The sequence below is a fragment of the Diachasma alloeum genome, unplaced genomic scaffold (genome assembly GCF_001412515.2).
Source record: "Diachasma alloeum isolate Michigan unplaced genomic scaffold, Dall2.0 Dall_scaffold_00782, whole genome shotgun sequence".
Lineage (NCBI taxonomy): Eukaryota > Metazoa > Arthropoda > Insecta > Hymenoptera > Braconidae > Diachasma > Diachasma alloeum.
The window spans coordinates 326,236-353,538 of NW_021680912.1; the positions used below are offsets into that span (position 1 = coordinate 326,236).

A 27,303-nucleotide genomic window follows, 5' to 3' on the forward strand; every position below is an offset into this window, starting at 1 on the left:
TCATCTCCGTCATTTCTCGTGCATGAAAAATAAATATTGAATTGGTATAGTAGATTAACTCCTTTATACGTAATAAATTGCCTGGAAAATATTTTCATCTCGATTTACCCATTTTTCCTCTTTTCGTCTGTACTTTTCCACTCGATAAAACACAACTTGTCCTCATTTATTTACCAAGATCTACTCGAGGAAAGTTGTGGACGTAGTAGAACTGCAAATACTACCGAACATCTCTACTAAATGTGTGGCAATTCATTAGTAAACTGGAGGAGGTGAATCACGGGAATCCCCGCGCCGTCAAGGTCAAGCGGCGCGATGCATGCATCGCTCAGCGTAACACGTGATTTTATATGTGCAGTAAGACGGTTCATCTTGCATCTACATTCACCGATCAAATAAACCAGAACTTGAACACAAATGTTGTGACAGTAGTTGGACAGTGGACTTGAGCGAATTGCCGTGATCTCCGGAGAGTTGGAAATAACATTGCGATTAACGTTAGCTATTCGAGTGATTTCGGAGGTGAAGAGCCTTCTGACATATCTTAACCTCGTTTACAACCAGTGAACTGATAGTGCGACTGAATTGAATTGTGTGAAAGTAGGAGAGGCATTGCGCACGTATGAAAACATTGACTGGAAAACCCCAGCGTTTTTCCTGAGAAATTATATCGAACCTCTGTTGGTACTCTTCCAGGATTTTATTAAAATTCAAATAAAAAACCGATTTTTATTGAAAATTATGCATCTTTGCAGTGCGATTTTGTTATAGATGTGTTGGACATAAATAGAATTTCACAGAATTTGTTGGGGGAAGAGCTAGATGAACAGTTTCATTGATTGTAAGCATATTCTCCTGGCAATGAAACCCATTATTTTCTCCCATGGCCTCCATTAATTCCTAATCATTACATTCTTACATAATAATGAAGATATCTGACCATTCCTAAAAAAATAAAAAAAACTGCTAGCACGCGAATGACAAAGCACGACCCGGTGGGAACTGCTGCCGTCAGATAAATCAATTTGTTTTGTGCAGCGCGAGATGGCACAATACGAAGTGAGAATTGTACTCCAGAAACTGAATAATGTAGAGATAACAAGAAATTACTCGCCGGTACTCTGTGCAGACAATGAAAACGCGAAAACGAGGTACGACGAGGTTAATTAAAACATTCGTATCGGAGTAATTGGGGGGAAAGTTTCGCCCACTTGATTAAATTCTGATGCACAAGGGGTATTCGATCTGCGATAAGATATAACATTATCTCTTTCTATCGCGCGCGTCATCGTTTCCCCCCGCGTGGAACAAGAATAACATTTTACGATAGAATTGTGGTGAACAGGGTCTGCAGTATTTAAGTTAAAAAATCGAATGAATTGAAGTAAAAGATTGAGGAGGTAACTGTACTTATACTCTCACTCCTATCGGTTGCATGCACGAAGAAAACTGATGAATTTCAACAACTAGTTGTGGAAATTTAACAACTGATTGTAGATTATTGCGGGATTGTTTTCAAACGCATACATGCTTTCGCCATCTACTCTGGCAGACAAACTTGATTGAATTTATCGAATGGGAGAAATTTTTTCGATGGATCAATTTCTCATACAAATTGGCGATTGATCAAAAATTTACCAAACGGTTATCAAATGAAATTAAAAAATCTTTTCTGAATTTCAATTAATTAATTGTTAAAATTCTTTTTCATTCTATATTGGAGGAAAATTTTCAAAAAGCGCACCGAAAATTTCAGCTAAATAATTTTATCAAATGCCCCGATTATCAATGATTTTTATAGAATAATGTCAGTGACATTACTCAGAAAACTGGGGATGATGTCCCTGAAAATTGTTGACAAAATATTTAAAAACGAATGACACGTCCCTAGAAATAACTTTTTTTTTCTCCGATGTGTACTATAAAGTACAATAACATTGTGAGTTGAGTCACTTCTACTTGCCCAAGTGTGAACCCATCGCAATAGTCCACCGAACAAAGCTACGTATGGGCGAACACACCATGCATGCAACTATTCCATGTACACAGAGGCGGCAAACATTATAATCATTGTGTAGATAGGCTGATGATGCTTACACACAGTAAATTCCCTTTGCTCTTTCTTTCCGCAGGTATTAGGATGGAATTGCCCTGTATTTGCCTTCTGGCAGTTATCCAATTATCTCATCAGGTGATTAAAAACTGAATTTCTGGGAATATCCCCGGAGCAAAGGGAGAATCGAGTCGGCCTGTAATAATTGGATAATATTTTTCAGTGGTCCACACCCGAGGCGGATACGTACAGAGCAGCTGTTGTTGAATTTAACCCGCAAGTTTCAAATACCAATAGTTCGCCAATTGATGCAAATAGTAGAAGATATGTGAGCTTCATCCAACGGGCTGCCGCTTCGGTAACAACTACACATTTCGAATTTTGTTTTTACGAATTCCTGGAAATCGACACGCGCTCCAATTTGGCTTTCGATTGAACCATCATCCGAATTTTATGTACTTCTATATTTTCCATTGATTAATGATTGAGTATAGAATGTTGTGGGGAAAATGTATCTCGCAGGTTTCGACATCGCTGATAGGCATTCATTTCGTTAATTGAAACATGTACTGTTCGAAGAATGCTCTTAATATTCTGAGGGGATTTAAATGAATAACAAAAACCGGTTCCCATGAATTTTGTTCCGTGTATTGACGTTGGAAAATTAGTTATTATGCAATGACTGGAGAATATTGAACTTTTTTCTCATACGAGGATGAGAATAATTGAAAATTTAATTACAATTCGAGAAAAATCATGGAAAAAATGAAAGTTCAAATTTCACTCAAATTAAATGGAATTTCAAGTTTTTAGCGACAGAGAGACGCGAATTTACAAACTTTCTTGATTTTGCCATCAGAACTGGAATATTCTGTGCCAAATTAGGTTGAAATTCCAATTAATTGAAACCTCACGGACATATTTATCTGAATTTTCAATGAGGAAATCCCTTCAAATTTCAGTCAAAATGTTGACCACTTGATAAAAACTTCCAAAAAGTAGAAATCACGTAAAAACTATGTTGTTCGACGTAATTGTGACGTAATACCTTCCCATCTATAAAACTCCCGGAATTCGAGAGAGAAAATTTATTTTTCCTCCAGATTTTCTCCGATTCTCTACGTAAAAAATCCGGAAAGTGAATTTGCATCGTTTTTACGTTTTGTACCGTAATTTTTCCTGAAGTTTATTCTCCGTATGTTATTTTTCGTCGTAATGACTTCACCGCTTCAAACACATCCCTAAATATTCTATTTTCAATTTTCTACCTCAATTAATTCACTTTTTCCTTCAAGAATAGTATAATTCGTTTGAACCACTCACCCCTCAGCCAATGCCACAGTCCAAACTGACACCCAGCTGTATTCTGAAACAAGTGGAGAATTGCCTTTGAGTATTGATAAATGTCGTACAACTGAGCAAATGAACAAATTTTACTATTCATTTTTCCCCCGAACGGAAGCCCCGTTGATAGCCACTCTGTTTTATCATCGAGGCCGGCTTGAATAATAACAATACGACCTCAAGGTTCGTCCAAACCGGTGGAAAGTAATACAGAAATAACCGAACCAATTTTCTCCAAATTAAATAAGAATGATGAAAAATTGATACATCTAAAAATACTTTCATTGACGTTGTATCCAACTCAAGGAAGCTCTTCCTCTCTGAGAACGCGATGTGATCTTTGAGACGCGTCTGCTTCACAGTTAATGTCATTAGGACACTCGACCAGACATCCCGGCAGGGGAGTGTCTGCAATATGCTGGATAATTTCATTAACTGTCCCGTGGAGTTCTCACGGGTGGTAATGATGAAGAGAAACACAAGTTGCAATAAAAGGACACGGGAAAGCGATTTAAAAATAAGGGAGACATTCACGGTTCGTTGGTTGGGGCTTTTATCGGATTAGGAAATGGAAAGAACTTAATTGCGACAGCGGTTTCATTGATACTTTTTTAATTTCTCTGGTTATGAACGGGAAGAATTTTTCTCTTCTTGAAGTGAGGGAAATTGGCTTCGGAATATTTTGACGGGAATCAGAAATATTGCTCTGTTATTTTATAAGTTTAGGTAAGGAAAAATTCAATAGAAAATCTAGCTTTTTCGCATGATTCATGGAAGTAAATCAACAGACATTAATTATCGATTTTTCCTATAGAAGTTTTGGAAGAATGGTTTTCGTTTCAAAAAATTGAAAAACGAACTAGAAAAATTGAGGCCTGGGAATTCTTTATAGAAAAACTTTCCTCTGACAAATATCGATAGAAAATGATGAGACAACTTTGTATAATGTTCATTAGAAATAGACAAAAGCCAATAGAATCCTTTGGCGAGCATACTAGGTTTTTCACTAAAATTTTCTGTTTCAAATATGATGGCATGTCAAAACATTATTATTTCAAAATAATATTCCGACCATTTGCATGCATCAAAGTCCCCGAAACAGTAATAAAAAAAAATCGCCGATGCTTGCAAGAGGAATAATATCATGTCGAATCCTCAAAGGGAAGAGAAGTTGAGAAGGGTCTACATGAAAGTGCTTGCGCTTACCTAACATGAAGTGGTTTGAGAAATCGAGCGACGTCTATATCGCCTTTCAGTTACGACATAACGGGGGGATGGTAGGAGATTGGTAGTGCGAGGGCTGCAACTTGGCTCAGTAAACAAAGGACCATACCCGACAGTTAGGAGCACTATGCATTCACCATCTAAAATTGAATTCTGATTCCTCGCAGGAAGTCGATATAATAGTATTCCCCGAGGATGGTCTGACTACTCTGGACTTACCGGGGCGAGAAGCAATGGAGCCTTGGTCAACACTCATCCCAGTTGATTACAATCCCTGCATGCGGAATGACACAGCTGTTCACAAAGTGAGAAAATAACGATTCATCAATTACAAAAGATTATTCATCAACAACATCCGCAGCATGCTCTAGGGTTTATTGGCTGTTTGAATTTGTGATTGATAGGCACTGAAGAGAATATCGTGTGCAGCGAGGGAGGGTAAGATGTACGTTGTCATCAATATTGCTGAGAAATTGCCCTGTGATGGTGAACGATGCCCTGAAGATGGAAAATTTCTCTTCAACTGCCAAGCTGTTTTCGATCGTGATGGAAAAATAATAGCAAAGTACAAGATTTTTCTCTGTCTATCCACAAAAATTATAGCCAATACTTTCCGTAATAAGATGCATCATAAATCGCGAAATAAAATAATAGGCATTGAATTTATTGTTTTGATACTGTTAGAAAAATTTGAAATTTCGTGGGATAATTAAACTGAATTTCCATTTTCTATCGATTTTTCATAAAGTCGTAAATGATCAATGACGAAATTCATCATAATTTGCCTGAAAGGTTTCGAGAAATTATCTCCTTCCAGATATCGGAAAACCCATCTGTTCGACGAGTCCCAATTCGACATTCTCCAAAGCCCGGAAGTAGTAACATTTGATACAGACTTCAACGTTACATTCGGAACATTCATCTGCTTCGACATGCTGTTCAAAGAGCCTGCCCTGAACCTCACGAGAATTCACCACGTAACGGACATCGTCTATTCGACCGCGTGGTTCTCCGAGCTGCCTTTTCTAACAGGTAAATAAAATTGTCACTCTAAACTCTAATTAATTCGTCGAAAAAGTAGTCAACTTAGCAGTTTGCCTGGAACCCATGGCAAACCTCGCATATACCTCAGCTGCTGGGTTGTCGGACTTCGTAAATTGAGTTTCCCATTTGGTTTTCGTTAGAATTTGGTAGGGCATCCACGAAAGTTACCCCGACACGCGCATTTCCAATGTGGCTTCGACATTTCCATGCACCCAGAGTGAGCTATATCGATTGAATTCAGGGAGTTCCAATTTGCATTGCATATGGGCATTCAGACAATGTCAATCCTCAAGTCCACGCTAACGATCTATACACTAGAAAAACTAGTGCCCGAAATTGAGACGCAACTTTCCCGCTTTTTAGTGCATTGCGTCCCCAAATCTGAGTCATTTATCCCAGTACTTTAGTTATTTTTTCTCCAGTGAAATGCTCTTCTATACAGCATTGTTCTGCCATATTTGAATTCATTTGACATTGCCAATAAACTCGGAACTTCAATAAATCATAAAAAATTAATGTCACCAAAATCGTCTCACGAATCCGTGACTTAATGAGGCTAACGTAATTCGTTAAGAACTACTCAATTAAAAATACTCTCGATTGATTCAAAAATTCAGAACTCAAAATGATACTTCATTGCAGCGATCCAAGCGCAGTCCGAATGGGCGTACTCCGAGGACGTCAATTTCCTCGCGTCAGGATACAACAGACCCCACTTGGCAAGTTTTGGAAGTGGAATATACCTAGGTACAACCCTCCATTCGCCCTAACCCCCCGATCGAATCCCCCAATGAACTCGTTTTATCATTCCCAGGAAAGAAGGGAATTGCAAAAGCGACAATAGGCGCGAGGGGTGATGAGCTCCTCATCGCGGACGTGCCGAAGAAGTCTCGGAAACTCCTGACAGAAAGCATCCGAGCGTCACTGCGCAGGGAATTCCCAGTGAAAACCACTGAACCAAGACACGACGAATTGAGAAGAAAACGGTCTGAGCAAACGGAATTGGGAGTGGAACGTGATTCCAATTCACCAAGCGATTTCAACCTCTGGCAAGACCCTGGCCTTCCGACGTATGAAACACGTCCCATCAACTCGATAATCAGGCAGGAGAAACTCTGCCAAAGAGACTTTTGCTGTGACTTCACAGTTGAAACATCGAGAGTCGATTCGAGCACGAGATACAGACTGACGGTGGTGGATGGCATCAGGACATTTGTGCATCACACCACCATCGGATATCAAGCCTGTGGGGTGGTTCTCTGCGGTAACGACTCCATCAACAGTTGTGGACTGCGAATGAACTCGGAAACTACATTCACCTCGGTGAAAATCACCGCAACTTTCGTCAATCTAGAGAATCTTCTGATATTCCCAAACTCGGTTAACTCATCGCTCATGCCACTCGACTGGACGTACAGTGAGAAAATCGAGGGTGATGAGGTGCACATCGAGGCTGTTCTCAATGAACGCGCTAAGAACGTGCAGACACTGGGTCTCTACGCGAGAAAATTCGAGAGGGATGTGCGTCCACCCCCAAGAGCACTAAGAAATACCTCGTGGTCAGTAGCTGTAGCAGTCCAGACTTTGCTTTTTGTCCTTCTTCTGGTAGCCTCGGCGGCTCTCCTATGGTACTACAAGTGTAGTGGTTACAAACGCGGAAATGAAGTGACGAAAGGTGAGATACCGTACAAAAGACTTCAACAATCCTAAATTAGTTCGAAAAACTCTAAAGGGGGTTGAAAACTGCCCCTGGGGAACACTTTCAACCGTGTTATGATTTTGATTAAAGAGCTTCTGAACACAATTATTATGATTTCTGATGAATCCTTGAATGTTTTAACAAGACCCGAATGATCACTAACAGTCCAAATCCTCAGCTGATCAAAATGCTTTTCTAAACGTAATAATTAAGTGATGAGTGATTACATTTTAATCAGATTATACAATTGACCTCAGCAAATGACCCCTATGTTGTGAGTTTGATGCTTTGCATGACTGTCTTTATAATTCCTGATAAATCCTGTGGTTCTATAAAAAGTCGTCAAAAATTGCTAACATTCCATCTCCTGAGTTCATCAAAATACTGCGAAGATAGTATAAAACGCTTCTGGCGATGTAAAAATGAAGTAAAAACAGATGAAGTCATCAAATAGTCCAAAAATACTCCTTTGCTCGTGAAAAACCGAAAAATAACGTAATTATCAACAAAATTTTAGGTATAAATAAATTAATTAATGAGTTCAGTTGACGTTTTGAATTACAAAAGATCATATGAACAAATTTAAAGAGGTGAATGTTATGAAAAGTCAAACTGTCCCGAAGAAAGCGCTCTTCCAAATATAAGAATAGAGAATCCATAAAAAACCGACTTCAACAGTTAAAAAATAATCCGGGAAACTGAAGAATGTAAGTGCAATCAGAGAGCTTCTACCTAATATTTCCATAACTTATAATAAATCCCTGAATGTTACAAATATTCTTCAATAACTACTAACATTTCAATTCCTGAAATTATCAAAATACTGCCAAGACTACATAAAACCTTCTTTTGCTCTGTTATTCAGATTTCCAGCAGATAAATAATTAGTCCCTATAAGCACGTCTGATGAAGACCGACCTTGGATACTTCAAAAAACCTCAAGAATAAAAGTCTGATTCAATATTCTCATAGTTCATGTATTTCTCCATAATTCTCAATTTACAATCGACATAATTAAAATACATTGTATATTTCAACCAACTGAAACAATCGATAACTCGTGTATAATCGAGTGTGCTTTTAAGTAAACAGTAAAGATAAGCCTAATCGGAATGTTAGGCCATCTGCAATAAAACTGCACTATCTGCAATTCTGCGGAAATTTAAAAATATATATATTCATCCATTTTTTTACCCTTGGTGCATTATCAATTCGATTGATTCTGGGTGCAGGCGTATTAAAAATATATGATTGTAGCATTTTGTTAAACTATCCATTGCAACTCGTTAAACATTTCATCAAAGCACAATTCAAAATGAAGAAAAAAGAAGATTGAATCTTCAATCGTAACACGTGTATACAATTTGATATGCAAATGTACTACTCATCAACTCTGAGATTGTAACTGAAACTATAAAATATTAAATTGTTGAAACTGAAAACAGAGAGAGGTGGTCAACGTTATTGTCTATCATATAGTTCACACGAGGTTCAAGATCATTTATCACCACTCAACGATCAACCAAGCAATTCACTATTATTCGAAGAGACATAGGCTATGATTCGTCTGTTAGGTAATCTTTGGAAGCACGTAAAAACAAGTGTACATTTTTTATCTTCAACCACGTTGATGATACTAATAGGATTAAAATTTCCTCATTACCTCAAAGGGATAATATTTATTACATCTAAGAACACCATTGAAATTCCATCATCAAGTTGACAGACAATTCTGGAGATAGCATTCGTATCGGTGGGTTCAAAACATCACTCTCTCATGATACCGATGACGCACATAAATTCAATGATAATAAATTTGAAAAAAAAAGAGAAACAATGTTGGTCCCATCGACAATCCCATTCACTCCATAAATTCCAAAAAGTCTCAAGAATAAAATAAAAACGTGCAGTGCTCCAGATACCGTTAAGTACGAAAATACCATGATTTCGTATTATTGGCAAGCAACGACTATCCATCGAAACATTTAACAATAAAAATAAACATTTAGAATACAATAGTACCCAAAATGCACTAATCTGTAATAATTTTCATACAAATATTCTCTATTATATGTACATTAACGACGATGCGAAGGTACACTGAGAGAAATAAAAAATTTCAACAAAACATCATTCGCTTTTCCCAAGAACGGAAATCTAGATAATTGCGTACATATTAATCAACTGGAAATATTATTTTTTGTTATCGACACACATTATAAAAAATGAAGTGTATTAGTTACTCCTCAAAATGTCAAAAATTTTGTCTCGATAAACTATGAGATTGGTGAAATAATCAAATTATTTGGTAGAAACCAATAAAAAATGAAGTAATTATGGCATAACATAAAAATGCCAAATATTTGTCAAGAATAGATTTTTCTCCAATTGATTCTCCCTCAAATTATCACACACATCTCCAGTATCAGCCTAACTAATCCGTCATCCCACCCAGAAATACTCGTGTCGAGTGTAATCTTGATAATTTCAGAATCGAGAAACGCTGCTCCTCTAAATGGCATTGACAATTGAGACAACACCCCCAAAAATTTTACTTTCTCTCAGTGTATATACTGATCTGTCAAATAAAACTGGAAGCATGATTGAAAATAACAGGAAGTCGATTAATATCAATTGATTAACTGTTCTTCTGAACTCCAATGAACGATTCTCGTAATGGTAGAACTAGGGGTTCACTAGCCGACATTTGGCCATTGGTTTCAGTCCGCTGATCACTAGACGATACTAATGTGGTAGACATACTAGTGGAAGACTCATTTATTTGCGCATGTGTATCAGTTAATGTATTCTGTGGTTGACTAGGTTGAACAGAAAAAGCTAGTGTTGTCATTAATCCCAAAGCACTGTTATCCATTCCAGATGAACCGACCCCATCACCACTAAACTCATTGACCCTCTCATCATCATCATCAACAGCCACGACATTCCCCCCTGAAATGGATATTTGCTCATTATTAAGAGCTGACGTGCTCGGGCCGGGCTCCTGACACAAGTCCTGCCGTCCCTCCTGCTGATCAGTATCCAAGAACACCCCTTCATTCTCAGCATCAGCGAGTGACAGATCCTTGCTCTTCAAGGGGGAGCTCTCAGCACTCTTTCCTGATTTACGACGAAACCATCGTTTATCGGGGCTCTCCTCCTGCCACCTGGCTTTAGCTCCACCAGGCCGCCCATAGGACTTCCAAAGAGTCTCCTTGGGACTCGCAATGGTAATATTCGAATTTTCCGACAACAACGCATCAGTCTCCACGTACTCAAGATCGAAAGATTGAGGAAGTGCGAGTCTAGGTCGACTGGCAGAATTGACTGCACTCGAATTATTAGTTGATATGTGAGATACAGTGGGTACTTGGGGGCCAGGTATGCTTCTAGATGTTATGACCACCCCGGAGAACCCAGACGATTCTTCCCTGAGATCGTTGTTGAGTGGTGTTGCATCACAAGTGGATGTTTCAATTTGTTCTGATTGACTGGTTGTACTTTCACAGGCACCAATTGTCGTTGTTTGCTCGATGAGATTCTCGCAGGATACGTAAGGGGGCGGTGGACCTTCACGAGGAGGCGATGCTATTACCTCGGAGTATGGGGGTGGCTCCACAGGCCTTCCCACAAACTGCACGCCACTGTTAATATTGTACATTATGCTCACTCCCCTGGGATAATTATCAGCAGTGCGATTCAAATAGACGTCTAAATCGTACATAGGTATTCCTACTGGCACTGCACGTCGTGTAGTGCAATTAGTACGATTCTGCTGTGTCCATCTCGAGTTCATAGCCCGTTTTATTTGTACCCTACATATGGCTATCACCAGTATCGTAACAATGAACATAAATGCCATTGCACAGCCTACAACAAACCAAGAATTGGCTATTTTTTAACGAAATAAGTCGAGTCATGCTCAATTAGGGACAGTTGTTACATACCAATGACAGTGTAAAATGCTGTTTGCACGTAACTAATTTCGTGGGTTTCTGGTGGCCATGGCCTCAGGCCGTATGTGCCACTGCAGTTACGATGATCGCAGCACCATTCGGGGGGTATGCAACGACCCTCACAGTGAACTTTACCGAAGCATGGGTCTGGACCACAGGCCTCTGGATTCTCGTCCTCTCCCTCTAAGCAGTCGGCTTTTCCATCGCACACGTATCTCTGCATTATGCAGATTGTTGACGAGTGACATTTGAACCATTGTTTCCCACAGAATGTGGGTTCTAAAAATATTTTCTTTTTTAGGAAATTGGAATTGGAGGAAATTTTAATTTTCCTGATTTCTAGTAATTTTCATGGAATACTTGAGTTGAAATTTAAAGTTTCCACGGATTTTTCCATCAAAGTTTGAATTTCAAATGATGAAATCCCCGGAAATTTCAGTGGAACTATAATGTGATAAAAATTGAAATAAAATTTGGATTTTAAATGAAATTTCAATGAAATTCACAATTTCTGGGCCGCATGTGACGTAATTGCTATTCCGCGTCTCTCGTTTTTTTCTTTTATAAATTGTTTGTTTATGTACTTACTACTCTTACTACTCTTCACAGATAGACGAATTTCATTAGACATAAATGGTGGCACAACAGCTTTGCTCGTAGTAACTGCATTGCAGATATAATCCCCAGCATCGTATTCTGACAGATGTTCGAACCACAACCACGCTATATTTGTATCCTGGCCTGTAGTTATTTTACTAGAGCTAAAATAACAAATTCTATTAATGCAGTTGTTCCAGGGCAATTCGATTAAAATGAAATATTTTCGAGAACTCACGGATTACCCCTAACGTGGGAAGGCACTTTCCAATCAACAACGTAGTCGAGTGATGTATCACTTTTTTCGGGATTTTGATGTACAGCTGTGCATGTCATATTTAAGGACTCATTGTTCCCTCGGAGTATGAGCTTTGGCTCTATACCAGTGACAAATTGAGGAGATATTTCCAGTTTAGCCCTGGCACTAGTGGGCCATAGATTTGTGACATTGGGAAGTATTTCGACACCTGCAGAAATTTATTATCGAATATTTTTCAATTTTTTCCTTCCAGAAATTACATTGTATTGAATAAAAATATTGCAAACTCAAGATTAGGAAGGAAAATTAATGCAGATTATTGACTAATCCATTTCTAAAAATCGAGTTTCCTAGAGTGCAAAAGTTTGTACAAATCAATTAGAAACTAATGAAAAACCGAGAGAAAAATAGGAATTATAACAGAAGATTGGGATTCAATTCTTTGTCTTGATTGATTGTACGAAGGGAATAAATGCTTTTCTTCAATAAATTACGTTGCATGGAATTAAAATATAACAACGTTAAGATTGAGAACGAAAATAAAATTACAAATATCCCCAAAGATCATTGACCAGTCAATTTCTAAAAATCGAATGAAAAAATCCACACAAAAAAAAATTAGAACAGAAGATTGAAATGGCATTTGGTTTCTTGGTTTCGAATGAAATAAGCGGAGGAATTGATTATCAGAGGACTTACTTCTCTTCTTAAATAAACAACATTGCATTGAAATGAAGCAGAAACTAGCAGAATATCTGACAGCGAAAAATTCACTTCAGGGCATTTTTGAGGGTTTAAATGCCAAACAATCACATGAGCAAATTTTTCCCAACATTTATTCACCCCGAGATTCGCCTAACTCAAATCTTGCGCTAGTTTCAGCTCCATTGCGTTGAATAAAAAAACAGCTTCATCAAGATTACAAGGAAAAATAAAACGATAAATATACTCACAATGCAGATTATTGACCAATCCTAAGATCGTCAGTACGACAGCATCAAAATAGTGCATTCTGTAGCATCATAACACTTTTCGTTACTCAAGTGTTGCTTTCTCGTTTCATTGGTCCAGATGCGTTGCAGAGTGGCACTTTAACACTCGCGATGAAGAACGAGAGAAAAACCAAACAAGAGAAGCGAGAGAAATAGGTTATCCACGATGGATTCGCCAGCCTACTATCGCTGTTACGAGTCATAGAAATTTATTGGATTGCATTCCGTACACCACTGGTCATACACTCGCTTTTCACTGATAAAATACTAACGATAATTGCCTGTTTTCATGGTTACTGACTCCGGTACTCCGGACAAATGCTATTTGTTGGGGTTTATCGGAGTGTTTGGGCTTAGGGCTATTTTCGGATCAGCTGGCTTTGAGCACACCGCGCCGCACGACGCTCTCTACCGGAGATCGACGAAGAAATTTTAAAATCCCTCACGAAAAAACTCAACCCCGATGTTTCGAACATTTTTTATGAACAATTAGGCGCAATAAATAAGGAAATCTCAATGTACTCACCGGCATTGCACTTTTCTCGGCCATTTTACTCAGGAAAATCCTCGGCGGCGGCTGCGGATGATGTTTTCCACACAATTTCACTGAACACACACGCACTAATCACTCAGTCCTCACTAATCAACACTTTTCGTCATTGAAATGTTATAAAACGCATTACGAAATGCCGACACTAGTCTAGAAATATTCTTTGTCTTCGGTTCAAGCCCATTCTTGCAAGGAATAGGTAATTTGGCGATTTTTTCGCCTCGAAAGTCTTTAGTTCTTTGTCTCACATCCATACATCCATATTTTCCCTCAATAATTCATGACTTTAGAGTCTTTTATCGTGATAAATATTAACTATCAGTAATTGACAACAGTATTTACTCCCATTTGCGCCGGATTGCATTAATTAATTCGTTAAATTGGACGAATAAAGGGAAGAAAAGGCGAGAATAACATTACCCGCGCGTCCGCGTCCCGGCGTCATCAGCCATATTGGATTTTCGTAGCGCACGCGCAGTGAGTGGGAGCGCAGCTCCCTAATCAAAACAGCGACTGAATAATTCCTCAAAATGAATAAAAATCACAGACTCGAATGAATGAATCAAAAAAAATATATATAACGCAAAAATGCTGTTCGAAATTTTTTAATAAAATGGCTTTCGATAATGTTTTCAATTTTTTAATCCTATAAATAATTTTCGGAGTAAGTAGACTTGAGGTTTGGTTATGATCGGAATGATCCCAAATGATGAAAAATGGCGTAACCCAGCCGGTTCTTACCGCAAGTGAATCAACGATATCACCCTCGAATAATAAATTTCATCATACTCTACATGATACATAAAATATTAATTGACGTAATATGGCTCATCAGTTGTTATCATCGGCATGCAAATTAGAGAGATTTGTGCTAAAGTCTATGCAGAATGGTCGTATTAATCGTACAGAGGTAGGCCCTTGCATTTATCTAACCTAAAAACGTTGGAGTGTTGTGATATAACAAGTTTATGGGATTTGCTTCACTGTGACAGAAGGGGTTAACATGTCTCCCCCCATTCGAGCACATTTTCTGAATCATTTGCACTCCCCAGACTTCCCATTATTCCCTTGGAGTAGTGTCACGTGTAATTCAATTCTCTCAATGACAATCTGTTAATTTTTGGAGTAAACAAACCCTGAGCAAAATTGTGACACTGTGTGCATTATATTGGAACATGTCTTTGGAAAATTCCAAAGATATTTCGGAAATTCTTTTTCCCCTGTTTGAGTTTCTTCAATATCCAATAATCCCCTAGGAATATTGTCTGCATGGAATTGCATTATCTCAACAATAATTTCTTCATTTTTTGAGAAAACAAAATCATGCAAAAGAATTTTCACGTTACACAGTTCATTTTCGGTTCAATTTTATTTTATATGAACTAAAGTTTATCTCGACGTCACCAGAACTTGAGATTCTCGAAGGTGTTAAGACGTTCTAAGCAGCAACAATGGAGATTGTTATCAGAAGAAATTTCAAAAGGACTTTAGAAATTCTTTCCTCCAAAATGTATTTGAATCTTGAAAATACCTCATAACTCTCTTTAAATGATGTTCATACCTAATTAACTTCTGGAATCTCAATTTTTTGAGTAAACAAACTCACGTCAAACATTCGTGACATAACGTGTGACAAAAGTTCATTTTTGATTCAATTTTATTCTATAAATTACGTAAAATTATCTTAATAATAGAAATTGTTATCAGAAAATTTCAAAAAGATTTCAGTAATTCTTTCCCCCATTCGTGGCTCTTATTTCAACCCATGAAAGAGCAAACAAACCCATATAAAATATTATCTCCTGTGGTTCAATAATATCCTCGTGTTCTAATTTTACTCTAGTTAAACCGAACGTTATCACTACTGAAACATGATCCAAGATTATCAGTTTTGGAGCGTTCACTGCAGCAACAATGGAGGTTATTATCAGAGAAAGTTCCAAAGGGATTTGAGAAATTCTTCAAGCCAGGCAAATATACCCCATCAACTGAGCTCATTAAATTCCACTGCGGAGTTCATTTTCACGTTTACGACTTATATATTTACCAGGTGGTGCCAAAGAGCCACCGAAATCGGCGGAGCAGGCCTCCAAGGAGGCCAAGTCAGCCCAGGGAGAGCAGAAGACCACCACTCCCCCTCTAAAACGCCCACCATTGAGACCTAGTCAAACACCAGTAGATCAATTCTTATCAGGTTTATTCAGCTCCAGTAGTAAAGGAAGTGGTGGTGGACCCGGTGGTGGCAAGCCCTTCGAAGGAAACGACAGGGATAAATGGATTATTGGTGGGATCATTGGAGCTGTTGGTGTTATCGGAGCCATGACCTTCTTCGATGTTGGCAGCAAGGAAATTACGTGGAGGGAATTTGTATACAGGTGAAAACATGAATATCATCTATTCAGAACCAGCAAAGTCTGCATGGCTTCATTCTTGTAAATTCAATCTGTTTTATTCATCAAATTAATTTTTATTCTTCTTCACAGTTATTTAAATAAAGGTGTAGTCGAAAAATTGGAGGTTGTTAATAAAAAATGGGTACGAGTGCGATTGTTACCTGGCCAGAGCATCGATGGTTCGGTGAGTTTCAGTATTTCATTAATAAAAAATAATAATTTGTAGAGAAATAAAGAACTGTCCAATTTATTCATTGAATGGGTTTCTCCGTTATACTTGAATAGTTTTAGTTTTTTAACATTTGACATTTCAAAGTATTTCAAATGATACAAAAGGTTGTTAATTTAATGAATAAATTATTCTCTATTTAGACGTCATTGTGGTTCAACATCGGCAGTGCCGATACATTCGAAAGAAATCTCGAGAATGCTCAACTAGAATTGAACATTGAGCCCCAAAATCATCTTCCAGTTATTTATAAATCAGAGGTTGAGGCAGGAACAATTGTTTCATACCTTCCAACACTTCTCATAGTTGGTAAGTCACAGTTCATAATTAAAAACTTATTTAATTTTATTAACTGATTTTATACGTAATTAAATAATTTCATTCGAATATTATGATTTTGTTTTATACTCACCTGTGAATTTTCAGCACTCCTAATATCTGCGATGCGCAGATCTGCTTCGTTCATGGGTGGTAAAGGAGGAAAAGGAGGTGGACTATTCGGTGGAGTCATGGAGTCGACAGCAAAGTTGATAAATTCTAATCAGATTGGTGTCCGATTCAAGTAAAAATCAACCTAAATTTTTCAGTGATCTACTTCACGTAGTTAATCAAAAAATATTGAATGATGAAATTGCCATTGACTTTATCAGGGACGTGGCTGGTTGTGAGGAAGCTAAAATCGAAATAATGGAATTTGTGAACTTTCTGAAGAATCCCCAACAGTATATAGACCTTGGTGCCAAAATTCCCAAGGGGGCAATCCTCACAGGTCAGTTTTCGCAGGTCAATAAATTATTCCCCCATGATTGAGATGAATAAACAATTACTCAGGTCCCCCTGGTACTGGTAAAACACTCTTGGCAAAGGCAACAGCCGGTGAGGCGAACGTTCCATTCATCACAGTGTCTGGCTCAGAGTTCCTCGAGATGTTTGTCGGTGTTGGTCCATCAAGGGTTCGTGATATGTTCGCCATGGCTCGTAAACACGCTCCTTGTATATTATTTATCGATGAGATTGATGCAGTTGGGAGAAAACGTGGGGGCAGGAATTTCTCCGGCCACTCGGAGCAGGAGAATACGTTGAATCAGCTTTTAGTTGAGATGGATGGTGAGGAAGTTTATATAACAATTAATCAACCAAAGTTTATATTAATTGGAGAGAAATTTTTCTCATAAATATCCTCGAATAAGAATATCCAAGACTAGGATCTCAAGAGCCATGTAATAAATTTAGAAATCTTTAATCATCAAATTATGAAACTAAATAATAGAAATTATTCGAATAGAAATAAATTTCTGACATCTGAAAGATTGCAATTTTCCAATTACTTGTAATTTTTTACTCTGATTTTTTAAGGTTTCTTCACAATTTAAAATGGAGAAGAATAAATACAGAATGAATTCCTTCTTTCCTTTCAGTCGAGTCGTTAACTACAATTAATAAAAAACGCTAGAACACGAAAATTGGAGGAAGCAACATAAATATTTATTCACTTTAAAATATTAAAAATCAATCAGTGAATATAGTCAGTTCTACAAAATCTCCATTACAACGTCACAATGCAAAAATATTCAATCGTTTATATCCCATTTGTCTTTATATCGATATGGCAATAATACCTGGCATTCTCCTCAAAGGTTTTAACACAACGACGAATGTGGTAGTGCTAGCAGCAACCAACAGAATTGACATTTTGGACGGAGCGCTGTTGCGTCCAGGTCGTTTCGACCGCCAGATATTCGTGCCAGCCCCTGACATTAAGGGTCGTGCATCGATATTCAAAGTTCACTTGAAACCCCTCAAAACGACACTCGACAAAGAAGCACTGGCACGAAAAATGGCATCATTAACGCCTGGCTTCACAGGAGCTGACATTGCCAATGTGTGTAACGAGGCAGCTCTCATCGCTGCACGAGATCTCTCGAACAACATTGAGATGAAGAATTTCGAGGCTGCTATTGACAGAGTTGTGGCTGGAATGGAGAAGAAGACGAATGTTCTGCAGCCCGAGGAGAAGAAAACAGTGGCTTATCACGAGGCTGGGCATGCTGTTGCTGGATGGTATCTGGAGCATGCAGATCCCATTCTCAAAGTATCAATCATTCCTCGTGGCAAGGGCCTCGGTTACGCACAATACTTGCCTCGCGAGCAGTATCTCTACTCCACCGAGCAATTGTTCGATCGTATGTGCATGACACTCGGTGGCCGTGTCTCCGAGGAGATATTCTTCAACAGAATAACGACAGGTGCACAGGATGATTTACAGAAAATAACGAAAATAGCGTATTCACAGATAACGAGTTACGGTATGAATGAGAAAGTGGGTCAGATCAGTTTTGAACAGCCTCAACCTGGTGAAATGGTGTTGGATAAACCGTACTCGGAATTTACAGCACAGTTGATTGATCAGGAAGTGAGGGATCTCATTAAGAGGGCGTATGAACGCACGACGGAACTTTTGTTGAAGCATAAGGATGATGTGTTGAAGGTAAATCATCATTTTGGGATGGTTAATTATCTTTTACTTTTCCATCATCATTATGGATGACTAATGAAAATTGAAATATGTGGTTTTTTGACGATTTCAAAAGGGTGAATTCTTTATGAGTATTTCATGATAAAAACAGTTTTAATTACTTCAAACTCTAATTCTTCAATTATTTCATGAATTTTTCTCAAAGTGAATAATAAAATTTCAGCTCACTAAAAATATGCATCTATTTTACGTTATGCGATGATAATCCTCTCATAATATATGTGCAGGTGGGCGAAAGATTACTCGCCAAAGAAATTCTAAGCAGAGACGACATGATTGAACTCCTGGGACCCCGACCCTTCCCCGAAAAATCCACGTACGAGCAATTTGTCGAGGGTACTGGCTCCTTCGAGGAGGACACCTCCCTACCAGAGGGCCTCAAAGACTGGAACATTTCGAAAGATGGTAAAGAGAAGAAAGAATCACTCCCCGAGGACAAAGTTCCCCCAGCGTCGACAAAGCCACCCAAGGATGAATCCCAACAGAGATTGTAATTATATGTTTCTGGTCCACCTGTAGATTCAAGTTCATCTCGTGTACCACACTTGTACTTTGTATAATAGTTTAACAACAAAAATATAACATACATTCATTGATAGTTTGTTTTACACAGTTGGCAAGGTTTATTTACACAAAAACAATGAAGAATACTAATAAAAAATGCACCATTTGTATTATTGAAATATTTTATTTGGGAAATCGAGCGAATACGAAACGGTCCTTTTGCAACGTATAATTCAATTAATAAAGTTTACAAATTTTTTTTGGTGCAATTAAAAGGTCTTGTTTCATTTACCCTTAAATACTGTAAGTACATACGTGGTATTTTTTTTTCCATTGAATCCTCATGGTGACTGGTTTACATTCACTGTTGAAAATTTTTGACTGAAATTGGTACACTTCTTGGAGATTTTTATCACATGAGAGTTCCACTGGAATTTCAAGGAATTTCGTCATTGAATATTCAAATTGTTATGAAAAAAATCAATGGAAACTGTCAATACCAGGTCAATTATTCCATGAAAAAGAATACAAATCAGGAAAATTCCGTGTAATCTGGTGCTAAATATTGATATTTTATTTGAAAATTTAAGTCAGTTGAGGAATTCTCGTTTTTCTGTTGCTCAAAAATGTTGAATTTCATTAAATTTTCAGTGAAATATGAAACTTCATGGCTTTTTCCCATTTAAATCCACTTCAATGGCACTTCATTCTATTCTACACTTCTTTGAGATTTTTATCACATTATATTTGCACCGAAATTTCAAGATTATTCCATGAAAATGAATAGAAATCAGGAAAATGCAGTGTTATCTGGCCCTGAACATTAATCTTTTATTTGAAAATGTAAGTCAATGAAGGAATTCTCGTCATCAGCTGCTCAAAAATGTTGAATTTCCTTGAATTTTCAGCGAAATATGCAATTTTATGGCATTTTCCCCCTAAATCAAAGTCACCATCACTCTCCTGAAAACTGTCCATGAAATTTCACTTCTAACAGTGTTCTCCAAATCTCAGTGAAATAGTATCTGCTACTATTCACTCTATCGTTCAATAGTGACAAGTAACGTTCATTTGTGACTAGCTGTGTAAAACGCAGAGCGCGTTTTTTTGATAGTAATATTATTATCATTCCCATTGTTTTCATTCACCTGCGAAGGTCACTCGGCACCGCCTCGCCGATGGCCCATTATTTCACTAATTATTCACCATTCCTGTCCCTACGTTTGTATCAATCGCTATTATTTCAAGAATTACACTGAGATAGTCGACGGGAAAAAAACATTCTTTGCACTTTATTGAATATTCTCCGATGTAGTTATTGTAATAAAGGCACCGGCAGATATTTCTTCGGCCCCTCGTAACCCTCCTCATTCACAAACTGGTTAATCCAACATTTTATTGTTATCTCTGGATATGAATCGGTATTAATCAGCGGTGCACATCATTAATCGACTGTTCAAACTTTTTGAATATCGTTTTGATAACAGCACACACAAATTTGGCACCTACGTTTATTAATTATTGAATCCTCAGCATTTATCATTCACTGAATTTCATTTATTTCTCATTACTCATGTGAACCATTGCGAGCGTGTTTGCATTTTAAACTGGTACGTGCAATCACATTAATTTATCATCCAATCAACGTAAATGGAAAATTCGTTATGAATTCGGTAAATATTCAATATGTTCTCGTTACATCACTCAACAGATTCTTTTTTCTCTAAATTTTTAATCATTCGATCCGACAAAAAATCCTCATAAATCGAAAAAACCCTCAATGTGTTTTTTTTTCATTTTTTCGTTTTTGTAATTTTTTTATTTTTCATTTTTTTTGCGCATTCTACAAAACTATATTGATTTTATCGAGTAAATATATAGGTTCCGAAAGTACGATAACTTAGTTGTCTAAATCACTAATTCAAATATCATACAATCACTAAATTATTGCTTTGTCGTACCTTGTATCACACTAATTCTAGACCCTACGTCTTGTGAATTTGAATTTTCCTCATTCTCCCCTAGAATATTGATTTTAAATTTCGTGTTATCACACTCTAAAACAAGCCAAGGTCAGATATGATCGTGTTTGAGTATTTCAATTTTTTTTTCCTCTCCCTTTTATCAGGAGTAATTTATTCTAATTAATGGAATTAAACAGATACTAGTCAGTATATGAGGCTCACATTACAATTTCATTTTTTTTTCTTTTCGGTATGTTAATAGTGTCACCTGTGTATTTATAATTGTATCACCAGATGACACACATTATTCCGACCACTACGAGTATTCAGTTCTGTAGCCTGCCCATTAATTCACGTCTCTGCAAATTTCACACTCTCGTTAGTAACGAATAAATGGATAAAAAAGGTTCATTTAATATTCATCAGGACAATTACTCATTTCTTTCGCAGACACTCGATAAATTATCTCATACTCAACACATGCAATGTCGCTCAGTAGTTTCTGAATTCGCTTGAGATTTGTTTTTTCGGGGCTCAGTGATTTAATTTTCTGGCAAAATTCACCTCCCAATGATTTCCATTTTATCCGAGAAAAATCCTACACAATATTTATTGACTACCGTTACGATTTCATCATATATTCTCTTATATGAATATTCGATTGACTGTCGAGTACTGACTCTAATAAGACGGTGATTAGATTAGTGGATGTGACTAGAGATCCGCAACTGCAACTGGTTAAATTTCCGCGATCCATGGATTCAATGCAATACGGAAATACTCGTTGTGATTATTTAATCCTCATAACCATCATTGACTCGATATTTTCGTAATAATTTTTCTGGCATCACGAGATCGAGAAGTTGAAAATCACAATGTCAGGGGTTCAATTGGAATCCTCACCCTTCGCTGTTAAAAATTATGGTTGAAATTTCCCGTACACTTCTTGGAAATTGTTATCACATTACAGTTCTTCTGAAATTCCAATGAATTTCTTTGTAAAAAATGCAGAATTTTATGAAAAAGTCAATGGTAACTGTCAATTTCGGGTCAATTATTCAACTAAATTTGTTAAATTCGGTACCAAAGAGTCACGTTTCCATTAAAAATTAAAATAATTTGGAGAATGTCATTGACTTTCCCGTGAAGTCTTAAATGTCCCGATTTTCCCCGTGACCTAGAGTTAATGTCCCTTTCTTAAAAATTATTCAACTGCCCCTGAAACTTCAAACTTCCTCTAACAGTACTCAAAGAATCCATAGAATCATCCCCTCCCTCGTGCATTCGTTGAATTTCACCATCCCCGACCCTCTCATCCAATAATCTCATCCTGAAAATTTGTATTTGAAATTCTCTCCCGAAATATACGTTGAATAATGCACGACTCAAGTATAATCCTCTCCCTCTCGGCGCTCGACCCTGCATCATCTAAAATCCTACATACTCCCCCTTATCATTAAAATCTACAGATTTAATTAAAATCCCGCTAACCGAGAATTATCATCGACCGAAAAATCCTAAAGCCTTAGTAAGTAAAATAACTCTCTTATCGATAAAGCAATTACGACTAGAATTAAATTGATGTATAAAAAGCAAAGCCTCGTCATATCACTGATCATCAAACAATCTCATCAAGACTTTTGTTTATTTCCATCGTCCGATAGAATACAGAAAAAAAATAACAAAGGATTAATGGCACATGGACAAATAAAATCGTAAAACAAAAAATTAACACAGAATAGTCGTTTCCCCAGGCTTTTCTACCCCACCGCTATGCCGCCACCTTTGACAGAGTCTTGAAGGAGAACCCCTGGGAAAAATAAAGCGTCGATCGATGATGGGGACTAACGTGACTCATAATCTATTTACCAGCGCGTAGGTGGATGTATTGTATATACACACCGTAGTGTAGTTTCATAATTCAAGAGAAAGAGACAATAGTAAAGGCCAGGTCACAGTGGCCCTTTCGCCAATGGTCACTATGGATTCAACAGGTGGGCCACATTCCCTTGTTAAATGTTGATGATAATCCATTATCGAATGGCATAACGAATGTTAAGTAACATTGCTGTATCCAACATATGATATTTCGATTAATCGTAGTTTTGAAAAACTAGAGGGCGGCTTCCAAGTCTGAAGAAACGACTTTCGAGACAAACGTACACGTCTGAAAAAATTCAATGAAAAACCCAGCGCATTCCATCTGAATTCTATTGATTTTATTGGAAATTCCATTAGTTTTTCTGCGGTTTAATGGAAATTTTTTACATTTCGCTGCAAAATTCGCGAAAACTTCTCGGAGAATGACAATCTATTCAATTATTCCCACTTTTCTAGCGAATGCACTGGATTCTCACCTCACTTCTCCCACACGCGCTATAAAAAACGAAAAATAATACATCAACAATTATTAAATAATTGAATACTCGCAAAACTCTACCTACTCTGGACGTATATAAGGTAATTCGTGCACTAACTTTAACTAAAAAAATAATCATTTTTCCTCCCGTACTCTTCATCCCCCTTTTAAAACCCCAGTCTGTACCCACGACGATCGATTCAAAGACATAAATTGTCATGAAACTACCCTGAATCCCACGCGAGGTATTTCCCTGCGTCTTTTTTTCATTTTAAAAATAAAATACAATAGCGGTGAAGAAAAAAACTAGTGAATAAATTCCCCGATCGTCGTTACCAATTCGACACTTTGCGTTTCCCCTTCCTGAGAATAAATGTAAAAACGGTGAATCACGCGATATGGCTCATAGAAATATTAAAATCCGCTCGATAAATGGGATAAAGACAGATTTACAGTAATAGTTAAGAGTGACGGGTAGGGGGGGCGGGGGACGGGAAAACCATTTAATATTTCTTATATTTCGATGTTTGTTTTCTGTCACCTAGGAACCTAAGGAATGTCAATCAATCTCTTGACAAAATATCATAAATTTCCTCAAGAAATAAGCGTATTGGCGTCTCAGTGGAGTGACTAGAATACAGCACGAGTGCTCGGTGCTCCGAATGATTTTATTCTCCACATCGTCCCCATTGGGTCCTCCACATTGTCATAATAATTTTTTATCATTTCGTCCCTTGGTACGGAGGCTCCATCGTCAGTGCCGTGTGTCGTTGACGTGTCAGTGATAGGCTCAAGTGCTCTCCTCCGTTGGGCCACGTAGCGGTGCATACGATGGCTACAGAGTGGACGTGAAAGAGTAAAAAATATGTGAGAAAGAGAGGCTTGAACCCAAAAAAAATGGCAAGTGGAAAAAAAAATGGAAAAAAAATTGTTGGGAAGAAGAAAGATCGTATGCGGAATAGAGTGCGGGGGACCCTCGGGGGGATAAGCCTCAACAGGGCACACATACCGGGATGAATCAATATCGTCGCCGGATGAAACCAACTTCATCGTGACAATCGGGGTCACCGCGTTTTATTCGCATAACGCCGTCAAATCTCTTGGCAAAATTCACTTATTACTTTTCCCCCTCGCCCCAGCGCTACACCGAGGATTTCTCATTAACTGGTGTGTACATTCCTCGGTATTGGTGAGTGCCATTTTTTACGCGAGACAAGTATGACGATGGCAATTTTGAAGGGATAAATCTAGCGTGTTACCTCGATATTCTGTACATCAACTTGACATCCCGGTGTATCTACGTCATTACTGCTGTCATCTCCATTCTCCCGCTGGCACGCCGACTCGAGGTGCTTGTTGAGGTACGACTTGAGTGCAAATGATTTGTGGCACTTGGGGCACTCGTAATTTTTATCGGACGAGTGTGTCTGCATGTGGGCACGCAGATTCGAACGATCGGCAAAGGCTTTGCCACAGTGGGCACAGCCGTACGGTTTTTCACCTGTGTGGCTGCGCAAGTGTCCCTGAAGGAGCCAGGGACGGGAAAACATTTTGCCACAGACACCACAGCTGTGGGTCAACTTGTGGGTGAGCACGTGCATCGCCAATGCTGGCATACTCACGTAGGCCTTGCCACAGTGGATGCATTTTTTGGCGGATTGAGAGTCGATACTGCGGTGGGTCTGTTTGTGCCTCGATAAGTTTGAAGATGTTGCGTATTGCTTGCCTGGAAGGAGAGGACAGTTCTTTGGGTGCCGGCGGTATTGGGGGTATTCAATTGTGAAAAGAATGAAGATTTTTCGGCGGACACCGAGAGAGAAATTCAATAAAAATTACCAGGAAAAAGAGGAAAAATTACGTTTCCAAACGTAATCTGTGAGCGAAGTAAAGTTCAATAAAAAGTGTGAGTCGGCACTGAAATTGTACGAATTGCCAAGAATTTTTTATTTTGGAGGCATAATAGTCGGGATGTTTCTGTAAGATTTTGCTCCCTCGGGAAAAATTACGTGACAATTTCGGACTTCATTCGGTCTCTTCCAGTCCCATGCAAATTGCCGAAAAACAATTCCCCATTGCGGATTACGTGAATTGTCCCGTAATTTTTACTGAATATTTCTCTCCGTGTAAGTTTTTAGAAAATTTCTTCAGTCTGCTGGGAGATTCTCTTGAATTTCAGTAGTCTGTGGCGTATTGGCTGTTTATTAATTTCTAGCATGCCTAAGCTGTTGAAAAATTACCGAAGGAAATTTTCAAAGTAAAAAATTTCCAACAACCACTATTTTATGTTAAATTTGCAGTGAATTCATAATTGTCAGGTGTATCCCACACTTATGTACATATTAAAAAAACACGTGAATGTCTCGGAAAATATTAAAACGTCAACTAGACCCACTGCATTTTCCCCGAGACGACTATTCGAAATTAATAAATAATTCCTTACATTTCCTCTTAACGAGGAAGCTGAAGGAATTTTTCTGAACCCGTTCTTCCCACAGAATAATGAGAGCGTCCCATATCTCACAATTAAATAATCTCATTCCCCTCCCCCATTTCTCAATTGCTTCCCCAAGAATAAAAAAAGCTGTACTTACCGCACTCACAGCAGATGTACCTTCCAGACCTCGACGTCTCCGGTTGTTCAGCACTGCTCTCCGCCTCAGAGCCACTGCCACCAGCCCTCTTATTCTTGGACCTCCCATCGGAAACCAGAAGCGTATCGAACGTGTAGCTAGCCGGTTTGACTTCCGCCTGATCCGCAATAGTCTGTACCTCCTTATCCCTGGAGCTCGGCTGCGAATTAGGATTATTATTCTCAATATCACTGCTGCATTCTGAAGTAGGTGGTGTCAGTGGTGGTGCACCTATTGTCGACTGTGAGGCAAGAATGGATGGAATAGTGGGTGCAGTATAGGCGACCAGTATCTCCTGTACTGGTGACAATGGTATGAAGACACCAGTTGGTCCTTGCTGCATGAGTGTCGCCGGTTCGTAGATTATTCCCGTCGGTTGTTGATAGAGTGTAGTGCCCCCAAGATCAATGGTATTAACCTGATAAATCGGCGACTCCGTTGGTTGGTAGAAACTTATCTCCTGGACATTCTCAGTCGGTGGAGATTCGAGAACATTCTGGGGACCAACTGCGACACTCGGCGGTGGCAATGGTGGCAGAGACCTCGACAATTCAAGGAGATCGTGAGCCGCCTCTGTCTCAGCCGCTGATCTGTCCTTGAAAAGCGGTGTCTCCTGAATGACACTCATTGGCCTCATCGAGTCCATCCCAACGCTCTGATAAACAGGTTCTGGTTGAATTAGAACTAGCGGTGGTGGTGACGACGAGATTATCTGAATAACAGGCGGACTCGAGTCTTGAGGGGACGTCGAGGACTCCGTCGTTGGTTCTGACAATGGGTCTGACGTTGGCTCTGACAATGGGTCTGCTAATGGGTCCGATGATGGCTCTGACAGTGACTCTGACGATGGCGATTCCTCGGTGGATGGCACTTGGGTTATACAATGAGTTATATGTATCTCTGACTCCATCTTTATCACTTTCATGGTTGACACTGGAGTTTCTGAAAGAAACAAGGAATTCGATGGCCT

The 27,303-nt window shown here is 38.4% G+C and overlaps 4 protein-coding genes across 11 annotated transcripts in view; 2 read left to right on the forward strand and 2 right to left on the reverse strand.

The window, feature by feature from the left end:
* Positions 1–351: 351 nt before the first annotated feature.
* LOC107044717 (vanin-like protein 2) lies at positions 352–9,380 on the forward strand. 6 transcript variants are annotated; one of them, XM_015266717.2, is made up of 9 exons: positions 352–841; positions 2,133–2,191; positions 2,277–2,411; positions 4,789–4,926; positions 5,026–5,186; positions 5,439–5,653; positions 6,308–6,412; positions 6,480–7,340; positions 8,230–9,380. In XM_015266717.2, the coding sequence occupies exons 1-9, from the start codon at positions 823–825 to the stop codon at positions 8,250–8,252; spliced, it is 1,716 nt and encodes a 571-aa protein (XP_015122203.1). In that variant the 5' UTR covers positions 352–822; the 3' UTR covers positions 8,253–9,380. The 6 variants fall into 6 exon arrangements, with proteins under 6 accessions (XP_015122203.1, XP_015122202.1, XP_015122205.1 ...); XM_015266716.1 differs by lacking the exon at positions 8,230–9,380 and having other exon boundaries at positions 352–680; positions 756–841; positions 6,480–7,469; XM_015266719.1 differs by lacking the exon at positions 8,230–9,380 and having other exon boundaries at positions 352–684; positions 6,480–7,469.
* LOC107044715 lies at positions 8,321–13,530 on the reverse strand. 2 transcript variants are annotated; one of them, XM_015266715.1, is made up of 5 exons: positions 13,130–13,530; positions 12,156–12,384; positions 11,909–12,081; positions 11,312–11,599; positions 8,321–11,234 (listed from the first exon to the last, which is right to left on the reverse strand). In XM_015266715.1, the coding sequence occupies exons 1-5, from the start codon at positions 13,185–13,187 to the stop codon at positions 10,003–10,005; spliced, it is 1,980 nt and encodes a 659-aa protein (XP_015122201.1). In that variant the 5' UTR covers positions 13,188–13,530; the 3' UTR covers positions 8,321–10,002. The 2 variants fall into 2 exon arrangements, with proteins under 2 accessions (XP_015122201.1, XP_015122200.1); XM_015266714.1 differs by having other exon boundaries at positions 8,321–11,255.
* Positions 13,531–14,352: 822 nt separating this feature from the next.
* On the forward strand, positions 14,353–19,474 carry LOC107044689 (AFG3-like protein 2). The gene is made up of 10 exons (XM_015266657.2): positions 14,353–14,628; positions 15,562–15,688; positions 15,769–16,093; positions 16,202–16,295; positions 16,484–16,649; positions 16,767–16,902; positions 16,991–17,109; positions 17,172–17,447; positions 17,978–18,828; positions 19,104–19,474. Exons 1-10 carry the CDS (start codon positions 14,542–14,544, stop codon positions 19,368–19,370), a joined length of 2,448 nt encoding a protein of 815 aa, XP_015122143.1. The 5' UTR covers positions 14,353–14,541; the 3' UTR covers positions 19,371–19,474.
* A 491-nt stretch (positions 19,475–19,965) lies between these two features.
* Positions 19,966–27,303, reverse strand: part of LOC107044691 (protein snail) — a 63,764-nt gene continuing 56,426 nt past the window's right edge. For both annotated transcript variants that reach the window (XM_015266661.1, XM_015266660.1), the window contains 3 exons: positions 26,295–27,275; positions 24,963–25,429; positions 19,966–24,538 (listed from right to left, as the gene is read on the reverse strand). In XM_015266661.1, the coding sequence (XP_015122147.1) occupies positions 24,494–24,538; positions 24,963–25,429; positions 26,295–27,275 (1,493 nt within the window). In that variant the 3' untranslated portion in view covers positions 19,966–24,493. The remainder of the gene's footprint in view (positions 24,539–24,962; positions 25,430–26,294; positions 27,276–27,303) is intronic.